General features: G+C 42.2%; 1 protein-coding gene across 4 annotated transcripts in view; it reads left to right on the top strand.

Moving 5' to 3' along the window:
• SPECC1 (sperm antigen with calponin homology and coiled-coil domains 1) overlaps window positions 1-16397 on the top strand; it is an 87417-nt gene that overhangs the window by 16526 nt on the left and 54494 nt on the right. For 2 of the 4 annotated variants that reach the window (XM_088066043.1, XM_014254970.2), the window contains exons 2-3: window positions 3664-3840; window positions 5774-5909. In XM_088066043.1, the coding sequence (XP_087922169.1) occupies window positions 3694-3840; window positions 5774-5909 (283 nt within the window). In that variant the 5' untranslated portion in view covers window positions 3664-3693. Of the gene's footprint in view, window positions 1-3210; window positions 3226-3663; window positions 3841-5773; window positions 5910-15848; window positions 16056-16397 lie in introns of those variants that run through there. The other 2 variants (XM_088066044.1, XM_014254971.2) reach the window with 2 other exon arrangements.

Genomic DNA, 16397 nt, shown 5'->3' with positions numbered 1-16397 from the left:
AAAAATACCTGTAAGAAAGGATGAACTGTATAGCATGGCCTGAATTTTTAAAGACTGATGCCTGCAGGGAATTCTGAGGATTACTGAGAGAAGCAGCTCTGTCAGGACCAACGTTACATTTTTGGTAAACCTGATTACCATTGCATCACACCACTTTTGGGTGTAAGGTTTTTTAAAAACCAACCCCAAACCCCTGCAGTGGGGAAGTGCTTGGCCATGTAAACAATTTTACTGAAGTTACATCTTGCCCAGTCCTCATTTATTTCAGCATGGGGTTACTTCCTCATTTTCAGAGTACACCTCCAAGCAGGACATGCTACAGGGATTTAGTTTGGCCAGCAGAGTTCCCTGCTTTGGCTGATGCCAAAGAAGGACTTTGAATCTCAGGATGGCAGTAATTCTGTTTGCTTCTTAAGGAAAATTCCCTGTGAAATGTGCAAAAAGTGAAAAAATTCTCATTTGAAATTTATTGACACAAAATGGGTGTAAAATTTTGTCCCTGTGTTTGCAGAAACAGCTTGGTTGTGTCTCTTGTGGAAAGCTGCTTCTCTTTCAAGTCTCCCTGGGGGTAGCCTAGAGATCAAATCAATCTCTCTGGGGTCCTTGTGGAAGGAAAGGCTCATATTTAGTGAAAATACAGCAGTTACTTCTAACACAAGTAGATAAGAGCTGGATTTGATGTTTTTAATAAATGTGCTATTTCTACACCAGGGTAAGAGAAACCTCCTTGCCAGTGTTGAGTGTCCTGATTGCTGCCTGGCTGCAGACATTTGGGACAGCTGAGTTAATATTTTGGTTCACTGCTACCATGAACTTTTTCCATGAGCAATTTTGTGATGCTGAACTTCAGGGTTTTCCATTGTCCCCACTGCTCACACCTTCCATGGAGCTTTTTTTAGTTTTTTTGTTTCATTGTAATGCAATAAATTGCATTTGAAGGAGGGAGAAAGCTGATGTTGACTCTGAGAATGGATTTTCTGCTCTCATCAAAGAACTGCAGGACTTTTTTTTTTTTTAAGTAGTTTTATTTTGCACTACTCCTGAAGCAGTACTTCTAATAACTCAAATATGTGTCACCTACTTAGGAATGAAAGCAGCTTAGGAAGTGTGCAACCTGGCTTGATGCTTTGAAGTACATATAAGGCTTGTGGAAAGTCTTGGAATCTCACTTCAGAGATGGAAATCTTTATCTACAAGGCAAATTCAGGTTAGCCAAATACCTGAGAAATCTTAACTCCATCTTTTACAAATGCCAGTTCTCCTATAGATATATGGAAAACTAATAATAAACACTAATAAATCCAGTTATTTCTTCTCAATTTTAGTTTCATCTGCTTAGTGCAGTAAAATGTTACTGAATCCACATGGCAAATAATTCAGCTGTCTTTACATGAAAAAGCCAGTTTGCCTCGGGCTACTGGCTGTATTTCTTAACTTGGGGTTTGGTTTGTTTGCTTGGTTTTTTTAACCACCTCTTCCTTTTACTCCTAACGTCATGGTCTAATGAGCATATCACTCCACTGCAACTTGAAAATGTCATGGATGACTCAAAATTAAATTCCTTTGGATATCAAGACAGCATCTGTACAGCTTAAGGCAGGAAAATATGAGGTACAGTTATGAAGAAAACCAGAGGGTATAATAAAGCAGTGTATGTACAACCACTGGATCTGCAAAAAAACCCAAATTTGCATAATTTGGAGATCTAATCAGCAAGAGAGTTTGCATGTGTAGTTGCCTGTTCACCCATATAAGTATGTGAATGTTAAAAGCCCGTTAAAAGCATTAAGAGCCTGTTAAAAGAAAGGTTTTTAAATATTGTAAAGCACCAAAGCTTGCTAAGGTGGATCATGAGCTGTGGGAATGCTAAATAATATCATCTATTGTAATATAGTTTACACATCTGTCAGGGCTTTACAACAGTGATCAGCATAATCATCACCAAAGACTCTTAATGAGATCAGTGGATGGCTCCTCACTGGATGTGTTAAGAATTTTAATGGACTAATGCCTATACTTAGCAACTACTAACTTTTTAATTCCTTTATTTAGGAGCTGTTAGGGAACTGCTGTAGAGAGCAGACAGCTCTCCCTGCAAAAGGCACCAAGGACAAATGGAGGGAATGTCACTCTCTGCCTTTGTTCTCTGTAGAACAGCAGCTGAGCACTTGACATTGCCTTCACCTCCGTGCAGAAATGCTCCCTGAACAGACCGTGGTGGCACCTGGAAGGTGCTGTCACTGTCAAATCCACCTTGGCCCCCGACAGATCTGTGTCCTGGGAATTCAGCAAATGCTCTTATTTATGAAGGCGAAATCAGGTACAAAGCAAATTATGAGATGTAAAATGTGACCAGAGCCACTCCTGACTCAGCCAGGAATAAATTAATAAATTGCTTTGGTGTTTCTGTCCAAGCTCACTCTTCCTCTGACCACATTGCCAGGCACTGGGCACTCTGTGGGTGAGGAAATTGCCTAAACTTTGAGGATGAAGAAAAACAAATGGCAAATTCTTAGTTCAGCTGATAGTTGCACATGTAAAGAAATTCAAAGAGATTTATTAATGAATTTCCAGTATTCCTAAAAACCTGTGGATATTCTGGTTACCTGTTTAACAGACGAGGAGCAAGTTACCCTCTGCCTACATGAGGCTGAGCTCCAGCTACATCCTGTGTCTATTTTGGAAAATGAAGAAAAGTGTTGCTCATATGAAGTGGGGGAGGACAGGAGATATCAGGCTACCTCCCCTCCTTCACATTCCCAGCCCAGTAGGCTGTTGAGACTTGAAAAAATATCCAAATAATTATTTTATTCTGCTTATGGCTTGGATTGGGCAATGGCTGGTGAAAATGTATGGGTTTAGATCTGCAGGAGTGGAGGGAGCTGTTTAATTGGCAGCTGTCAGCCTACTGAGGGAGACAGGCTAGTTGTTCCTGCTGGCAGCTGAAATGTGTTCAGCTGGATCCAAAAAAAGGAAATCACGTCTATTTGCTGATTCCTGGCAGGATTTCTCTCTTGCATAAGCTTATCTCTGAGGAATAGTGGATCTGGATCTTTGCAAGGAAGTTGATTTTTTTTTTACTATGTTTTGTGAATCTTGGTATTGTGAAACATCTTTTTATCACTGATGCAACATCAGCTGCTGCTCCTCTAGAAGACTCTGATGAGTTAAAGATATATTTTCCATCCATCTGAAGAAACTTGCTTCTCATGTGACTTTTAGAAAGTGAGTGTTTTTTCAGTTGAAGATGCTGGATCTAATGGTAAAATAAGTAATTTTCCTTTTATCCCATGGTTGCTTTAAATTGCTGTGGGTTTCAGTGTTCTCAGTTACTGTTTCATTGTCCTTCAACATTCACAGGTGTTCTGCTGTGTCTGAGAGAGGTTTTGGGACCTAAACAGTCCCCAAAAAAGTTAATGTTCCTCCTGTAGTTGGTATGAAAAGTAAAAGTGGTTGTAACCTGCTCTGAATGTTTCTCTAGGCTTAGTGTTGATGTGAGAGGGGGGATCAAGTTTAGCATGGCCTTCTCAGCCCTTTAAACTCATGCCAGATACAGGTATCTCTCTTGTCCTTTCAGGTCACGTAAAGATAAGTTATATTTTTGTATGAGTGCATAAATACATATAAACATTTTATTTTTTTTCTTTTCTTTTTTGTTTTAAGAGTCTGTAGACTGAGTTACTTGGGAAGAAAATGAAGAGTAGTGCCAGGCCTTGGAGTGTAATAGCAAAGCAAGGGAGCCATGGGATTGACAGAGGAAAACCTCTTTCCACCATCTCCACAGGAATGAAGACTTCCAAATCCTCCACTTCCCTTGCCTTTGAATCCCGGCTCAGCAAGGTACTAATCCTTGGAGATTAATTGTAGACTGTTCAAGCTTTCCAGTCTTGTTCCAGGTTAAAGCTTTGGTTTAGTCCTCAAACCACTACACTCACTGTATTAACTGTAGGGAGACTTAAATTTTGTTGTATATTAGATTAATACACATTTCTCAAAGTATTTTTACATGTACTATATCTGTACACTCTGTGTGTGAGGGAATTGCCTAAACTTTGAAGATGGAAAAAAACAAATGGCAAATTCTTAGTTCAGCTGATAGCTACACATGTAAAGAAACTCAAAGAGATTTATTAATGAATTTCCAGCATTCCTAAAAACCTATGCCTCTGCCTTCAAGGCAAAATATCTTAACAGAAGATACTGCAATGTAATAAATGCATTTTATGAATCCTATTTTTCTATACATATAGATTTAAAAAAACAGCAGAAACTTCTGACCAAGTAATGTTTTTAAGAAAATGGAGTAATACATCTGAAATGCTGCTGCATCTGTACCCTTGCAGCCAGCAAAGAGAAATAACCTGATCATCCAAATTAGACCAAGGTTGTAACTTTCCAGTAATAAAGTTTAATGAACAATACATAGCAGGGTACAGTATTTAGATCTCCTCTTGATTAAAACTTCATTGTCACAGTTATTTATTTAAAGGATTAATTTGTTGAACTTGCTGTGTAGACTCCTAGGTGCACTTGCCAATAGGGTATTTCAGTGCTCCAGGCAGGTTGTGCTGTGTGGTTGAGGCAGCATCTCTGAAGGAATGCTACTGAGGACACTAATCAGGAAATCTGCTACCATTGATTTGTTAAATTTAGTGTTAATTGCGGAGACAATTCTTCCTAATGACAGCTAATGCTTTAAATTGTCATCCAGCTGCAAATGCAAAATCATCAAAGTGGTTTCCTTGAAAAAAGGGAGTAGAAAAGGCACTGTAGTTGCTGCTATAGGAAAGAACACATTGAAGAAATTACTTCAGAGAGAATGCAGAATTCTTTAAAGGTCAGAAAGTCAGGTTGTTCCATTCTCCTCCTAAGAGTGAGCTGACAAAACCTCTGCCAGAAGGCAAAATGTTCGTTGTTTGGTATCCTGGAGCATGTCAACACTTCAGCTATTAAAACTTACGGGCTCACAGGGTCCAGGAAACCACAGACTCTGAGTCAGAGGAGGAGATGAAAGGGAGAAGGAATTAGAGTTGAAAGATTGCATTTCGTTTAAATGTTTCACATTCAGGAACCATTAAATAGGGGCAGTGCTTGTTGTGTGCTCTCTTTTCTCTTAACCCAGCAATGGTGTTCAGCCTATGCTTCAGGGACCCCCTGGTGTCACTGGACAACTTCAAAGGAAGGATTTTCATTTGAGAAAACATTTTAGGTGTCCACAAACTCAAAAGTATAGAAAAACTACTGCTCTAGGGAGACTCTCCAAAGCTTTGGTCTTAAAATACTTAAAGGGAATTGATTAGAGGCTGTTACTAGAGGCACACAAAATCAGCTGACCAAAGTTCTGAGATAAACTGCAACTTCTGCTTGCTGGAGCAAGGTAATTTCTGTGTTTCTCTTTGAATCTTACCTTGTGCTTGTGTTCCATCGGTTTCTTGAGTAGGCACTTAGAGTAGACTGGTATCACCAGAGATTCCTTCCCAAAAAGTTGCCAGTAGACCATTCCAGTAAAGTTTTCCCCTGGCCTTTCAATTATTTGACTTTTTGAATAGTCTTTCCCATTTTCATTCTTTACTGTTAGTATTTTATCTCTTAACCCACTTCACGAGAGCCTAGAATGCAACACAAATACAAAAACTATGTACTCCAGTTATCAAGGCAATATTCCCATTGGGTTACTTTATGGAAATGTTATTTTTTTCCAAGGAATGTTGCATTTTGAACTAACTGATGGGAATATTCAGTGTCCTGACCTGTTCTTCCCTCTGTGTTGCAGCTGAAGCGGGCGAGCAGTGAGGACATGCTCACAAAACCTGGGGCAGCAGCAGCTTCAGGAGTCTCCAGGCTGAAGAAGACCATCACAACAGGAGCCATTTCAGAGCTTGCTGAGAGTCGGCTGAAGCCCAGCACAGGTAGGAATAAAGATTCCGTGACCTGTGCTGTGAGTGTCACTTGTTTTGCCAATGTGCCAGCAGAGTGTCCCCTATCCCCCTTGCAGCACAGCCGTGCTTTTCCTGCTGTGTGCCTTGCATCCTACACCTCAAGAGCCAAGGAAATGAAGGGAAAAGGGAGAAGCTGGATGGTTTTAGGAGCCTGGGCAGCCCCAGCAGCCAGGCGGTGGCGCCGGTGGGCCGCGCCCGTCCCGACTGCGGGTCCGGGGTGGATCCAGCCGGGGGCCCAGCCCCAGAGCAGGACAACAGTGGAGAGCCCGCTGTCTGAAGTTTTCCCATTTATCAATAGCATTCTCTCGTCTCTCTCTACTGAGTGAGCAGAGCTGTTTCCCCGCTGCTCCTGGGACACGGCAGAGGCGTGAGAACAAAAAGCCAGCCCTGGGCATCCTCATGTGCAGCTTGTGCTGCTCCTGAGCTACCCCGGGGCACGCTCTCCCCAGCAGCCTCAGCCCCAGCACCTTGTTCCCATAGGTTTCAAACCTAAGCCTGTTTCGAAAGGCAGCGACACCGTCTGCATACCAAGGGCTTCAGTGCAAACGCTCTGCTTTCCCCCAGGAGCTCAGCAAGTGCTTGCTTTTGTCTGCTCCCTGCTGGCATTTCCAAGGGAATGTGAGCTCTTATTAAATTTGACCATGACCTCCCTATTTGTCACAGCCTCTGTAGGTTTTGGCTGTGTGACAGAAGAATGTTACTAACCAGAGAGAGAGATTTCTGTTAAAAGAAAAAAAAACGAAACAAAAAAGCCCCCAACCTTTATATACCCTTGGAAGAAAATGATGTGTCTTGTAACAGCACAAATGTTTCATAGTAACCTAAAGACAGATCCCATTCTGCTGTTAATCAGCATGTAAATCCTCAAATTTATAATAATGACTAGCTGTTTCCAAAGGAATTTGGGATTCACAAGCCAATAAAGAGGCATGATGCTTGGGAGGAGCCATGCAGGAAGAGGAAAACCTGTACAGATGACGCAGCACAGGATCCTGGGAATGCAGCCAGGGAAACAGCACTGCAGGGAGTCCAGAATGGAATATATATGTCAGATACCAAAACACAAGCACTGGAATAGAGAGCCCTCTTCTGCATGCAGCTATAATAACTGGGATTGGAGGAGGGAGATTGATGATGAAGACTACTTTAAATACAAAGGCTGAAATGGTTTATGGAGGTCAAGTTACATCTGGGTATTGCTTTGCCACTTTAAATTACATCATTGGATATAACCTCATATATTGCTTTGCATCAGCATTTGGAGAAGCTTGAATGGGAATATTAATGCTAAATGAAAAGAGAACAAATGTATAGATAAACACTAAGAATGTGTGTGCTACCCCTCTCTCTCTGACCTAGAGAGAACTGTCCCAGCTCTTACAAGGACTGTTTTAAGTGTGTGTACAGTGTCTTATATATCTGTTTTTACCATGGTTCCATAATCCAAAAGGATGCTTGGAAATCCAGCTGTATTCTGAGAACATGTCAGGGCCACTGGAAGGTGCTTGATCTTACTGAGCAAGGTTACAGAGCTGAATGCTTTGGTACACTGAAGAAAATACTTATAGTCCCACAGAAATGGTGTATTGTTTCTAAGAGAACTAACAGTGAACATGACAGAGGGCACAGCATGTTCTAGGGAACATAAGTAAGAAAGGAAAGAACGTTTTCAGCTGCTGTATTTTATTGCAGCGGCATCCCAAATAGTCTGATTGTGATCAAGATGCAATGCTGACTGTGGAGCTAATCCAAGTGAGAACATTCCAGTAGCTGGGAAATGGAGATGTTTATGTACATAGCCAAATGTGTAAATCTAGGAATTTATTCTGAGATCACTTTCTTTTGTTTCTTTGATGGCCTTCATCTGTTCTGTTTTCCTTTCATGTCTTGACTGCAGGCATTATGTCTCCCCCTTGTTTGGGTTTTTTTTTGTCTGTTACTCAAGCAAGTGGTTTGATTATTTTGCTGAAATGATATTCTATTAGTTCCAGCCACACTCTGGTGGTACTCAGTATAAAATTCTTGTGTAAGAGAATTTAAAGGAAAAAGGTATGGAGATAAAAAAGCTTAGGTTTCTTTCTTCTTTGGGTGTGACTGTCCACCATTTGTGTGTTGACCTTGAGCAATAAGACATGTTCCAAATGCTGCAGATAATAATTAATTGACCTCAAAGACTGGTAGTTTAAATAGAGTTGTTTCTATGCTGCCGTTGGTGGAGTTTCGGTTATTTATTCCAGCCTTTTATTGATGGAACTACCCCTGCCTGCGCTGTTGGGAGCTAACACAGTAAATCATAAACAACTTAAAGGGGGATGAGGCCGAGCCCATGTATCCATCCTTGGCAAGTGGAATTGAGCAAATGGAGCTGGAGACTGATTCTGTCTGGAAGTTCTGTGCTGTGATGTTTGGTTTTGTAACTCCTTGGCAATTTTGAAATCCCAGGCAGTGGGAAATGATGCACAGGGAGAAATAAATGTCTGCTTCCTTATCCACAGTGTCATGTCTTCCATGTGCTGTCCTGAAGTGACCATTTGGGTTTGTTAAAACCAAGCTTACATAGCTCTGGCATTGTTTTTAATGTTTCAGTAGATGAAAAGGAGCTGGACAATTATAAAACATGAGGAAGAGTTCACTAATCTTGGAAAACATTGATTTTAATGCATGTACTTGTAAAGCCATCCAGTCTATGAAGCCATATAGCAAAAAAAATATTGTAAATTGTATAAATAGAGAAGTTTGTGTATTCATGAGAAACTAGGACTCTTCTCCTAAGGTTCAGGATTGTAGGAAATCAATGACTTCAGCTTCTGCTCCTTTGAGGTCTGCAAGCCAAGTAACTTTAATGCAGTTTCACAGAGAATTTCAAAGCTTCTTATGTGATCATATACCTTACAGGAAGAGCATTGCATGGGAGACCTGGTATGCAAATGGAAAATTTGAGGTTCAGGCAGATGAAATTACTTTATCAATGGAGCCTGGAAGTAATTCCAAATCCTTGCTCTGAGTTCTGTCATTCAGTCCGTACAAACTCTCAGTTCAAGCACTTTCTGAAAACTTCCCTGGAGGCTGTCTGGTTTAATCATGTTCCTGTGCTGCTTTTATGTGATTTCAGTGACAGCTGCTATTATCTGTCAGGTTGGACAGGAACCAAAGAGAGTCTTATGCTGAACATCTGAAAGGAGAGAGAGCCAGGATGTGGGCATGGCACAGTCCAGTCACGCATCATCCAAAAGCATTGAGAATATTTCAGCCATTCCCATTTCTCACAAATATATTGATTTTTATAGCAAGTGCTGCCAGCTCCAATAGGAGGTATCAGTTATCCTTGAAAAGTAATTGGAATAGCTGTACTTTGTTTTCTTCATCAGCTTATTTTTTATAGCTAAATAAAGGGTAAATCTCTCTAGACGGCTTGATTTTGCCTCAGAAGCAATAGAAAACTGTCAATAACAATGCTATTATCACCTACCTTAGTATTTATAGAAATTCTGGTTATTTTACTGACAGGCTCAAGTTCTCTCTAAAGGCCAAACCAGGAGATAGGTGCTACACCTTCCCACAGTGGTAGTGGGGTGTGCTACATCTTTGGAGGCTGGGAAAAGCTGAGATGGCAGCAGGACTGTGAGGGGTGGCCTGCTGTGTCACCCCTTGCTTCATCAGAAATTACCATTTACTTCTATGCATAAAATGGGAAAATCAATACTTGGCTTGAGTTTTCAGCCAAACAAAATAAAAAAAGCCTGTTGCTTTCTGTGTGTTCCTGCTGATTTGATCCACATCCAAGGCTGGAGATGGTGCCAATCCAGGAGCATAGAGAGGAGGGGAGCTCAAAGATATTAAGAGTTTCAATTATCTCCTCAGCATCTCATGTCGAGCTCTGAACTCTGCAGGTTACCTGGACAAAAGCTGCTAATCCCAAAATGGAATATTGCCAGCATTGGAAATGAAGCTGCTCTGAGACATGGGCTGTTGTAATAAACCCAGCAAATTAAATAGGGAAACAAAAATTCCAAGAGATTGAGCATAATCAGAGAAAACTATAGAAGGGCCTGAGGCTTATATTCTGTTGTGGCACGGTTTAGGTTGAACAATCTTCAGCTCCAAGAAGGAGGGGCTCTGTTTTGATGAGTTTTTCTGTGATTTCTCATCCACATTCCTGCCCAATAATCAGAGTTAATGTCCCAGTGACTATGATACCTGTGTATCTTCAGTTCCTTCCTAGTGCTGGTAGAGCACATACCATTACTCCATTTGTCTATCATTGTTTTTTCATGTAGTTTATGTGGAAAGAAAATTCTCAAATTCTCTCTAAAACAACTGCTTGCAGCTTTTCTGTGTAGATAGTGCTGGTATTCAGAAAAGAAGGGCTTTAACTAAATGAGGCCAACTGATCCCTGCCAGCACTGGTGTTAGTGCTGGGAAAACTTGAATATCACTGCTGAGACTTGTTCACCTGTGGCTGATTCCAGAGGGGAGACTGTGTGGTCTTATTGCACATAGCACTTATTAGGTACGCTTCTTTCCCAGAAAATGTGGCATGCTACAGATTTCCAAGCTTCTGAATTGAAAATGTGGCATGCTACAGATTTCCAAGCTTCCTGCATGTTCACAGAATTGTCATTTTCAGCTAGCTATTTGATAGCAATATATGGACCCTATCAAATTTACTGTCTTCTCTCAGCTAACTTCTCTGCTTGGTGTTTGCCACTTTCTGATGTGGGGTAAAAATTTAGGTTAATGTGAAGCTAAACCAGACCAGAAGCTGTTTCTCCACGGTCAAAAATTCAAGAAAGTATCTTTTAAAGAATAGTTTTCTTTAAAAAATAAAAAAATCCTTGGGAAAAATAAAAATCTAACTGACAATTTAGTAGTTCATAAGATGCTAATGCACCCCAATTAGGACAGGAAAAAGGAAAGTGATTTCTGTTGAATGACAGCTCTCTGACCTTGGGGCCCTTTTACTCTGCCATACATCAGCTTTTGACAGCGCCTGCTTTTTGTGATCTGTCACATCAGAGCACTGCTATAGGTTTGGGAGAGGCTGTTGCACTTTGCATTCAGGCTCGTTACCATCTCATTTTTCTTGTGAACGATAGTGCCAAGTGTGAGGGACACTAATGAGATCGGTATGTTCTGTTCCACCGGGCTCCATTGCAACCAAATGGCTGAGCTCATCTAGGCTTTCCCAGGAGCTGTAAATATGCTTCAAAACCTCATCTGGAAAGACACTTCCATTTTGCTCCCCCTTCCAGGTACAAGACACAGCTCTTGCATAATTATTCTTTCTTACAAAGAGATTCTAGCACCAAAAGTGGTATAAAAAGGAAAGGAAGACTCAAAATATTGCTTTGTCAGGCTGCCATTCAAATTGGCAAGAAGTGCTGCAGAAATTTAACATGCAAAGCAATGGAAATGTGTCTGCATTTACATCCAGAGCTCTACATGCAGCTGGATATGCATATTGACATCTACACCCACCTATAAATATCTGCAGGGATGTTTAACATATTGCTACAGTAAGACCCTGAACCTCCCTGGCATTCCTTAGCAAAATGTATCCTCTGTGTGTGATTTCACTCGGTGTCAAGTAGTCAAACTTAGTTTCAGCACCAGTTTAGAAGATTTCACCCACTGTCCTCTGAAGGAAAAGCTCAAGATTTGAGGTAGATCAAATTTGGCATTCCAGATTTAGGTTATGGCTGCTACTTGTCAAGTTTCCCTTACTTCTTCTTACAAGGATTTTTTTCTTGCCATAGCCTGCAAATACAGTTGTTGATTGCTGATGCCTTTACTGAAAATATTCTTGTATTACATTTATTGCTATGTTGTTTTCCATGTTCTTTGAAGCTTTGCTCTTCTGTGGGCCATGGACAGTTGTGCATCCTGGAATGGCTGGGAATGAGAGCTGCTTCACATGACTGTTATTCAGGCAGTTTTTTCCTCTTTGATAACTGGCAGTGTAGTGAGACCAATGCATTTAGAGGCTGTCTGGTAGGATTTTTGATCCTGTTATGGATAACAGAGTTTCTGAGAGGCATTCACAGGCTGGCTGCAGTCATCTTGCATTATTAAATAAGTAGGAGCTCACTTCTGCTGACAACACTCTGCAGAATGTACCTTTTCCAAGTTTTCTTGCTGTCCTAATCTACTGCAGAATTTACATTTCCTGTGCTGAATATCTATTAACACATTCTGAGATTCTGTATTCAGTTTCTTATTAAAACCACCAGTGAAAGAGACCCTTTTCTCTGTGTATTCCCTTGAGAATGACTTTGTTGGCACACGTGAGTCCCTCTGGGACCTGAGCCAGTTAAGAGGATTCAGTGTGTGGTTGGGATACTGAAATGCTGAATCTCAAAGGCTGTAATGACTTAACTCATTAAACTGTTGACAGGTAATTGGCTCAAGGCATCACATATAGGGAGGATTCATTACAGCTGTACAGGAACTGTGGTGATCCCAAAAGCCTTGCTAAGGACAACTAAACAGAGAGGGGAGCATGCCTGGATGCTCCAGGAATAGCACAAATCTGGGATCTCCCAGCTTGTTTTCATTTCTTTTCAGGCTTCTTTGCTGAAATTGTTCAGTGAAGTCAATACAACCTTGCTCTGACTACCTGCCCTAGGTTAATTATCAGCTTTCCTTTAGCTGGTTTGAGGAGAAATGATCCATAACACAAATTCTCTGGGCCTAAATGTATTGCAGCCAGAATGCCGTGGCAGGGGGCCACTGTGTTTGCACTTAAAGAATGAGAGGGAGAAGGAAAGGAACGCAAAGCTGGCCTGGTTTGACAAGTATGCAGATCAGGGGAGGGCTTGGCATTCCTTGTAGTATTTTTTGTCCACTGTTTTTTTTTTTTTCAGCAGCTCTTTGCTTACATTAGATTTTAATACTAGAGCAAGAGGGGAGGGATTGACAGCTCCTGGAAGGCTGTGGTTCTGTGCCATGAACTATGACCTCACTAAGTATCTTCACCACAAAAAATTTGTTTCTAGCATGGTTAAAAAAAGCTTTTGTTCATCTGCAATTCTGCTCTAGATGTTATATTCCTAATCCTTTGGGGTCCACTATTGGGAATGATACACAAATTCTGAAGATTTATTTTCCCTGCTACTTATGTACCTGGTGTTCATAAAATCTTTAGCATTTATGGAAGAAGGAGAGTGTGATGGTGTGAACTCGTGATGTTCACACTTAGGGACCATTCAGTTTAGTCCAGCATCAGGATCTGTAACTTCTTTAGATCTCAGCCTTCTGGAGAGACTGTCAGCTACCTGGCCACTGCAAATCTGAGATTTGGTGGCAACTTCACGCTTGTTCTCATCAGCATAGATTACAATTTGAACAGAAATTATACTCATTCATTTGCTGCATTAGGAGTAGGATGCAAAGAAAGTTATGCCTGGCAAGCAAGTCCTATAATTTGACTAGAGAGTTGAAAGAATTATGTATATCACACCTTCAATAATGAATTCCCATTCTCACTATATAGGAAAGGAGTGTTTGTGAAGTTTTATTGGCAGTTCAACAAAGAGCAAGGGGATGAGTCAAGCTTCATGCTTAGGAAGAGAGCAGCTAATCTGCTTTGTAGAGCTGAAATTCATTCATTTTTATACCTTTATTACTGAAGAGGAAGGGAAAGTCATGTAAAATGTTCAGATAACAAATAGTTGCCTAAAGATTTAGCCAGGCATCTGTTGTAATTTATTACCTGGTTCCCATGTCATGCTTGCTGTTACTCCTTTTCCTTTTTCCTCAGCTTGAGCTGCAAACTCCATGAGCAGTAATCTCTTATCCATGCCTTCTGCTCAGGCTGTAGCTGTATTTAAAAATGTTTGCTTTATCTTTCATTATGGACCTGGGCTAAAAGTCTTTGGCCTGACATCATTCTCCCTATCCTGGTGTTAGAATGTTCTGACTTATGTTTCATGCCACTGTCAAAAATAACAGAATGGTTCTTCCAGTCCTGACTCTTCTGCAGTGCTCAGATTTCAGGTGTGTTTGCTCTCAGTCAGTGATTACATTTTATAATTACTCCAGGCTTGCTGCACTGGGACTTTGTTACACTATTCCCTTCTGAAATAGAATGCAGGTGATGAAGTAATAAATGTTCAGTTTCAGGATTTATCAGCCCAACAGACTTTTGCAGCTAATGTAGCCCCTCAGATGAGTCCTGTTGAAGAAAAGCAGAAGTCACTCTTTAGTCTATAATGGAAGAAAATCTCGGTGGGAGATACATTCCAAAAGCAGTTAGAGGAAGTTTGCATCTGCACCTTGGAAAGAGCAGGTTCAGTGCCCACCATATTAAGGTACATGACTTAAGAGATCCTAAGATGACTTTTAGAGAAAGAAGGCACTATCACTGATTCCTTTTTATAGAACTTTGATGGCTTATTCATGAAACAAAGCATTTTGTGTTTGACATGTCATAAGACAGAAGTAGGCAGGAGTTGTTTAATGTCATCCAGACATAGACAGCTGTATGAAAACTTTTTACTTCATCTATAAAGTGTCAGACAAAGAATAATGGAAAGCTTAAGACTGACAATGAACTCATACTATTACACTGAAATATTAGTAAAAATCTGCTTCTATCATATTGAATGGTCTCGATATTTTATTTGAAGGGATAGATTCACAACCAGACAGATTAATTCTCCATGGTTTTTTGGGTTTTTTTTCAGGCTGTTTTGAGCTTAGGAGACACATTAGTTTATTATTTCTGAATTTGTTTTTAACCTTCTTGTTGAAACCAAGACTCAAGAGGATTCTGTTAATTATTCACATAATGGAAACTGATCACTGGAGTCATTCAATATCCTTGTTTCCCATGTATATCAGGGCTCCATGAGTGTGGAGCATCTTGATTTTTTTGAAAGATGTGCTGTTGGCCAGGCTCTGAGTGGGCCTGTCCTATGCAGCTGCTCCTGCAGTGCCAGTCACAGGCAAAAATATTGATGATAGAGATATGGTGTGAAATCTGCTCCTGTTTGTGGCTGCAGGTCTAAATGTAGTAGTGGCTGTCGGGTTTGTTGTTTTATTTGCATAAGGGGAAATTTAGAAATCACTGTAATAGACTTTTAGGAGTAAAAAAACCATATCCTTGCTTCAGTAAAGACAAATAGATTTTAATGGTGTTCATTGACTCCTGTATATTGTTTAATATAATAGGGATGTGAGCCTGTTGTGCTGTTCTCAGCACCAGTGGAGGCTGAGAGCAGCTGGGGGTGCTTGGCTGACCCAGGAACAGCCCCTGAGGATATCAGAACACATCTGATAGATGGAACTTGTCAGAAGGGGCTCATGCTCACAATCACGGTCAGGTTTTCAGAGGAGTCCAGTCTCCATTTCAGCATCCTTTGGGTTTCTATATTTCCACGAGATGCTGAGCATTTCCAAAATTGGGTCCCCTCATTTTTGTGATGGTTGGCAGCTGCCCTTGTCCAGACGTCAGTGCTATGCTCAGCAGTGTAGTTAGATCCGTGGGCAAGCTCTGTTTGCTCCGTGGTAAGCATGCTTACTAACACCGAGTGGTGTTAATTAATTAATGTTGGCTTTGCTTTGGAGGCATTTGGCTGCTCAGGTCTCTGCTGAGGGTCTCTCTGCCCTCCTTCGCCCCCCAGCCGCATTTTACTTAGAAATACCCTGGCTTACCGCCCGGAACGGGGCTCTCTGCTCTTCCCTGTGTGCCACGGCTGTTCCAGGGCAGGGAAGCTCCGCTCAAGGCGGTGCTGGAGCATCTCTCCCCGTCGGAGCCCGCAGCTGTCCGGGCTCTGCGCGGCCCCGAGGCCCGGGCGGAGCTCTGCAGCTCCCGCGGCGGCCGCTGGGTGTCCCCCGGCGCTGCCCGCTGCTCCCTCCCAGCCCTGCCGGGAGCTGCCTCGGGATGAAGGAGGAGGCGGCGCCGCAGCCGCCTCGGCGGGGGCCGCAGCGCGGCTCTGCCGCCAGCAGCTAGGAACGCGCTGCCTGCCGCTCCCCGCCCGAGCCGGGACACGGCGGAGGCAGCCCCGCTCGTACCGGCCATGAGCGGGGCGCCGGCGGCCTGAAGGAGCTCGGGAGGAGCCGGGCGGCCGGAGGAGATGGGCAACCAGCCGGGCAGAGCGGAGGAGCACGAGCAAGGTGTGTGCGAGCGGCGGGGCGGCGGCACCGCGGGGATGGCGTTTTGTTCTCGGGGGCTGCGCCCGCTGAGCCGTCACGGAGCTGTTGTCACAGCGAATACTGGTGGCTTCCAGCCTGCTGGGGACACTGCTGCTGTCTGCCTTGTAAATGCGCTTTATTGCGGTTCCGTACCTGAGATCACAGCACCGTCCTTAGGGGAGCTTTTCTGAAAGGAATCCTTTGGAACAGAATGTCTGCAAGGGAGGGACGCTGTTCACTGACAGATTTTTTTTTCCTTTTTTCTCCACAGTCTGCATGATGCAGCTAAAAAGTTACAAAGCCGATGTAGTGATGTACATAAAA

This window comes from Pseudopodoces humilis, chromosome 23 (genome assembly GCF_049639895.1).
Source record: "Pseudopodoces humilis isolate 2021_Gansu_Grassland_sample_001 chromosome 23, ASM4963989v1, whole genome shotgun sequence".
In the NCBI taxonomy this organism is placed as follows: Eukaryota; Metazoa; Chordata; class Aves; order Passeriformes; family Paridae; genus Pseudopodoces; species Pseudopodoces humilis.
The sequence above is the reverse complement of the archived record's forward strand: the minus strand, read 5'-3'. Positions and strand labels throughout refer to the sequence as shown.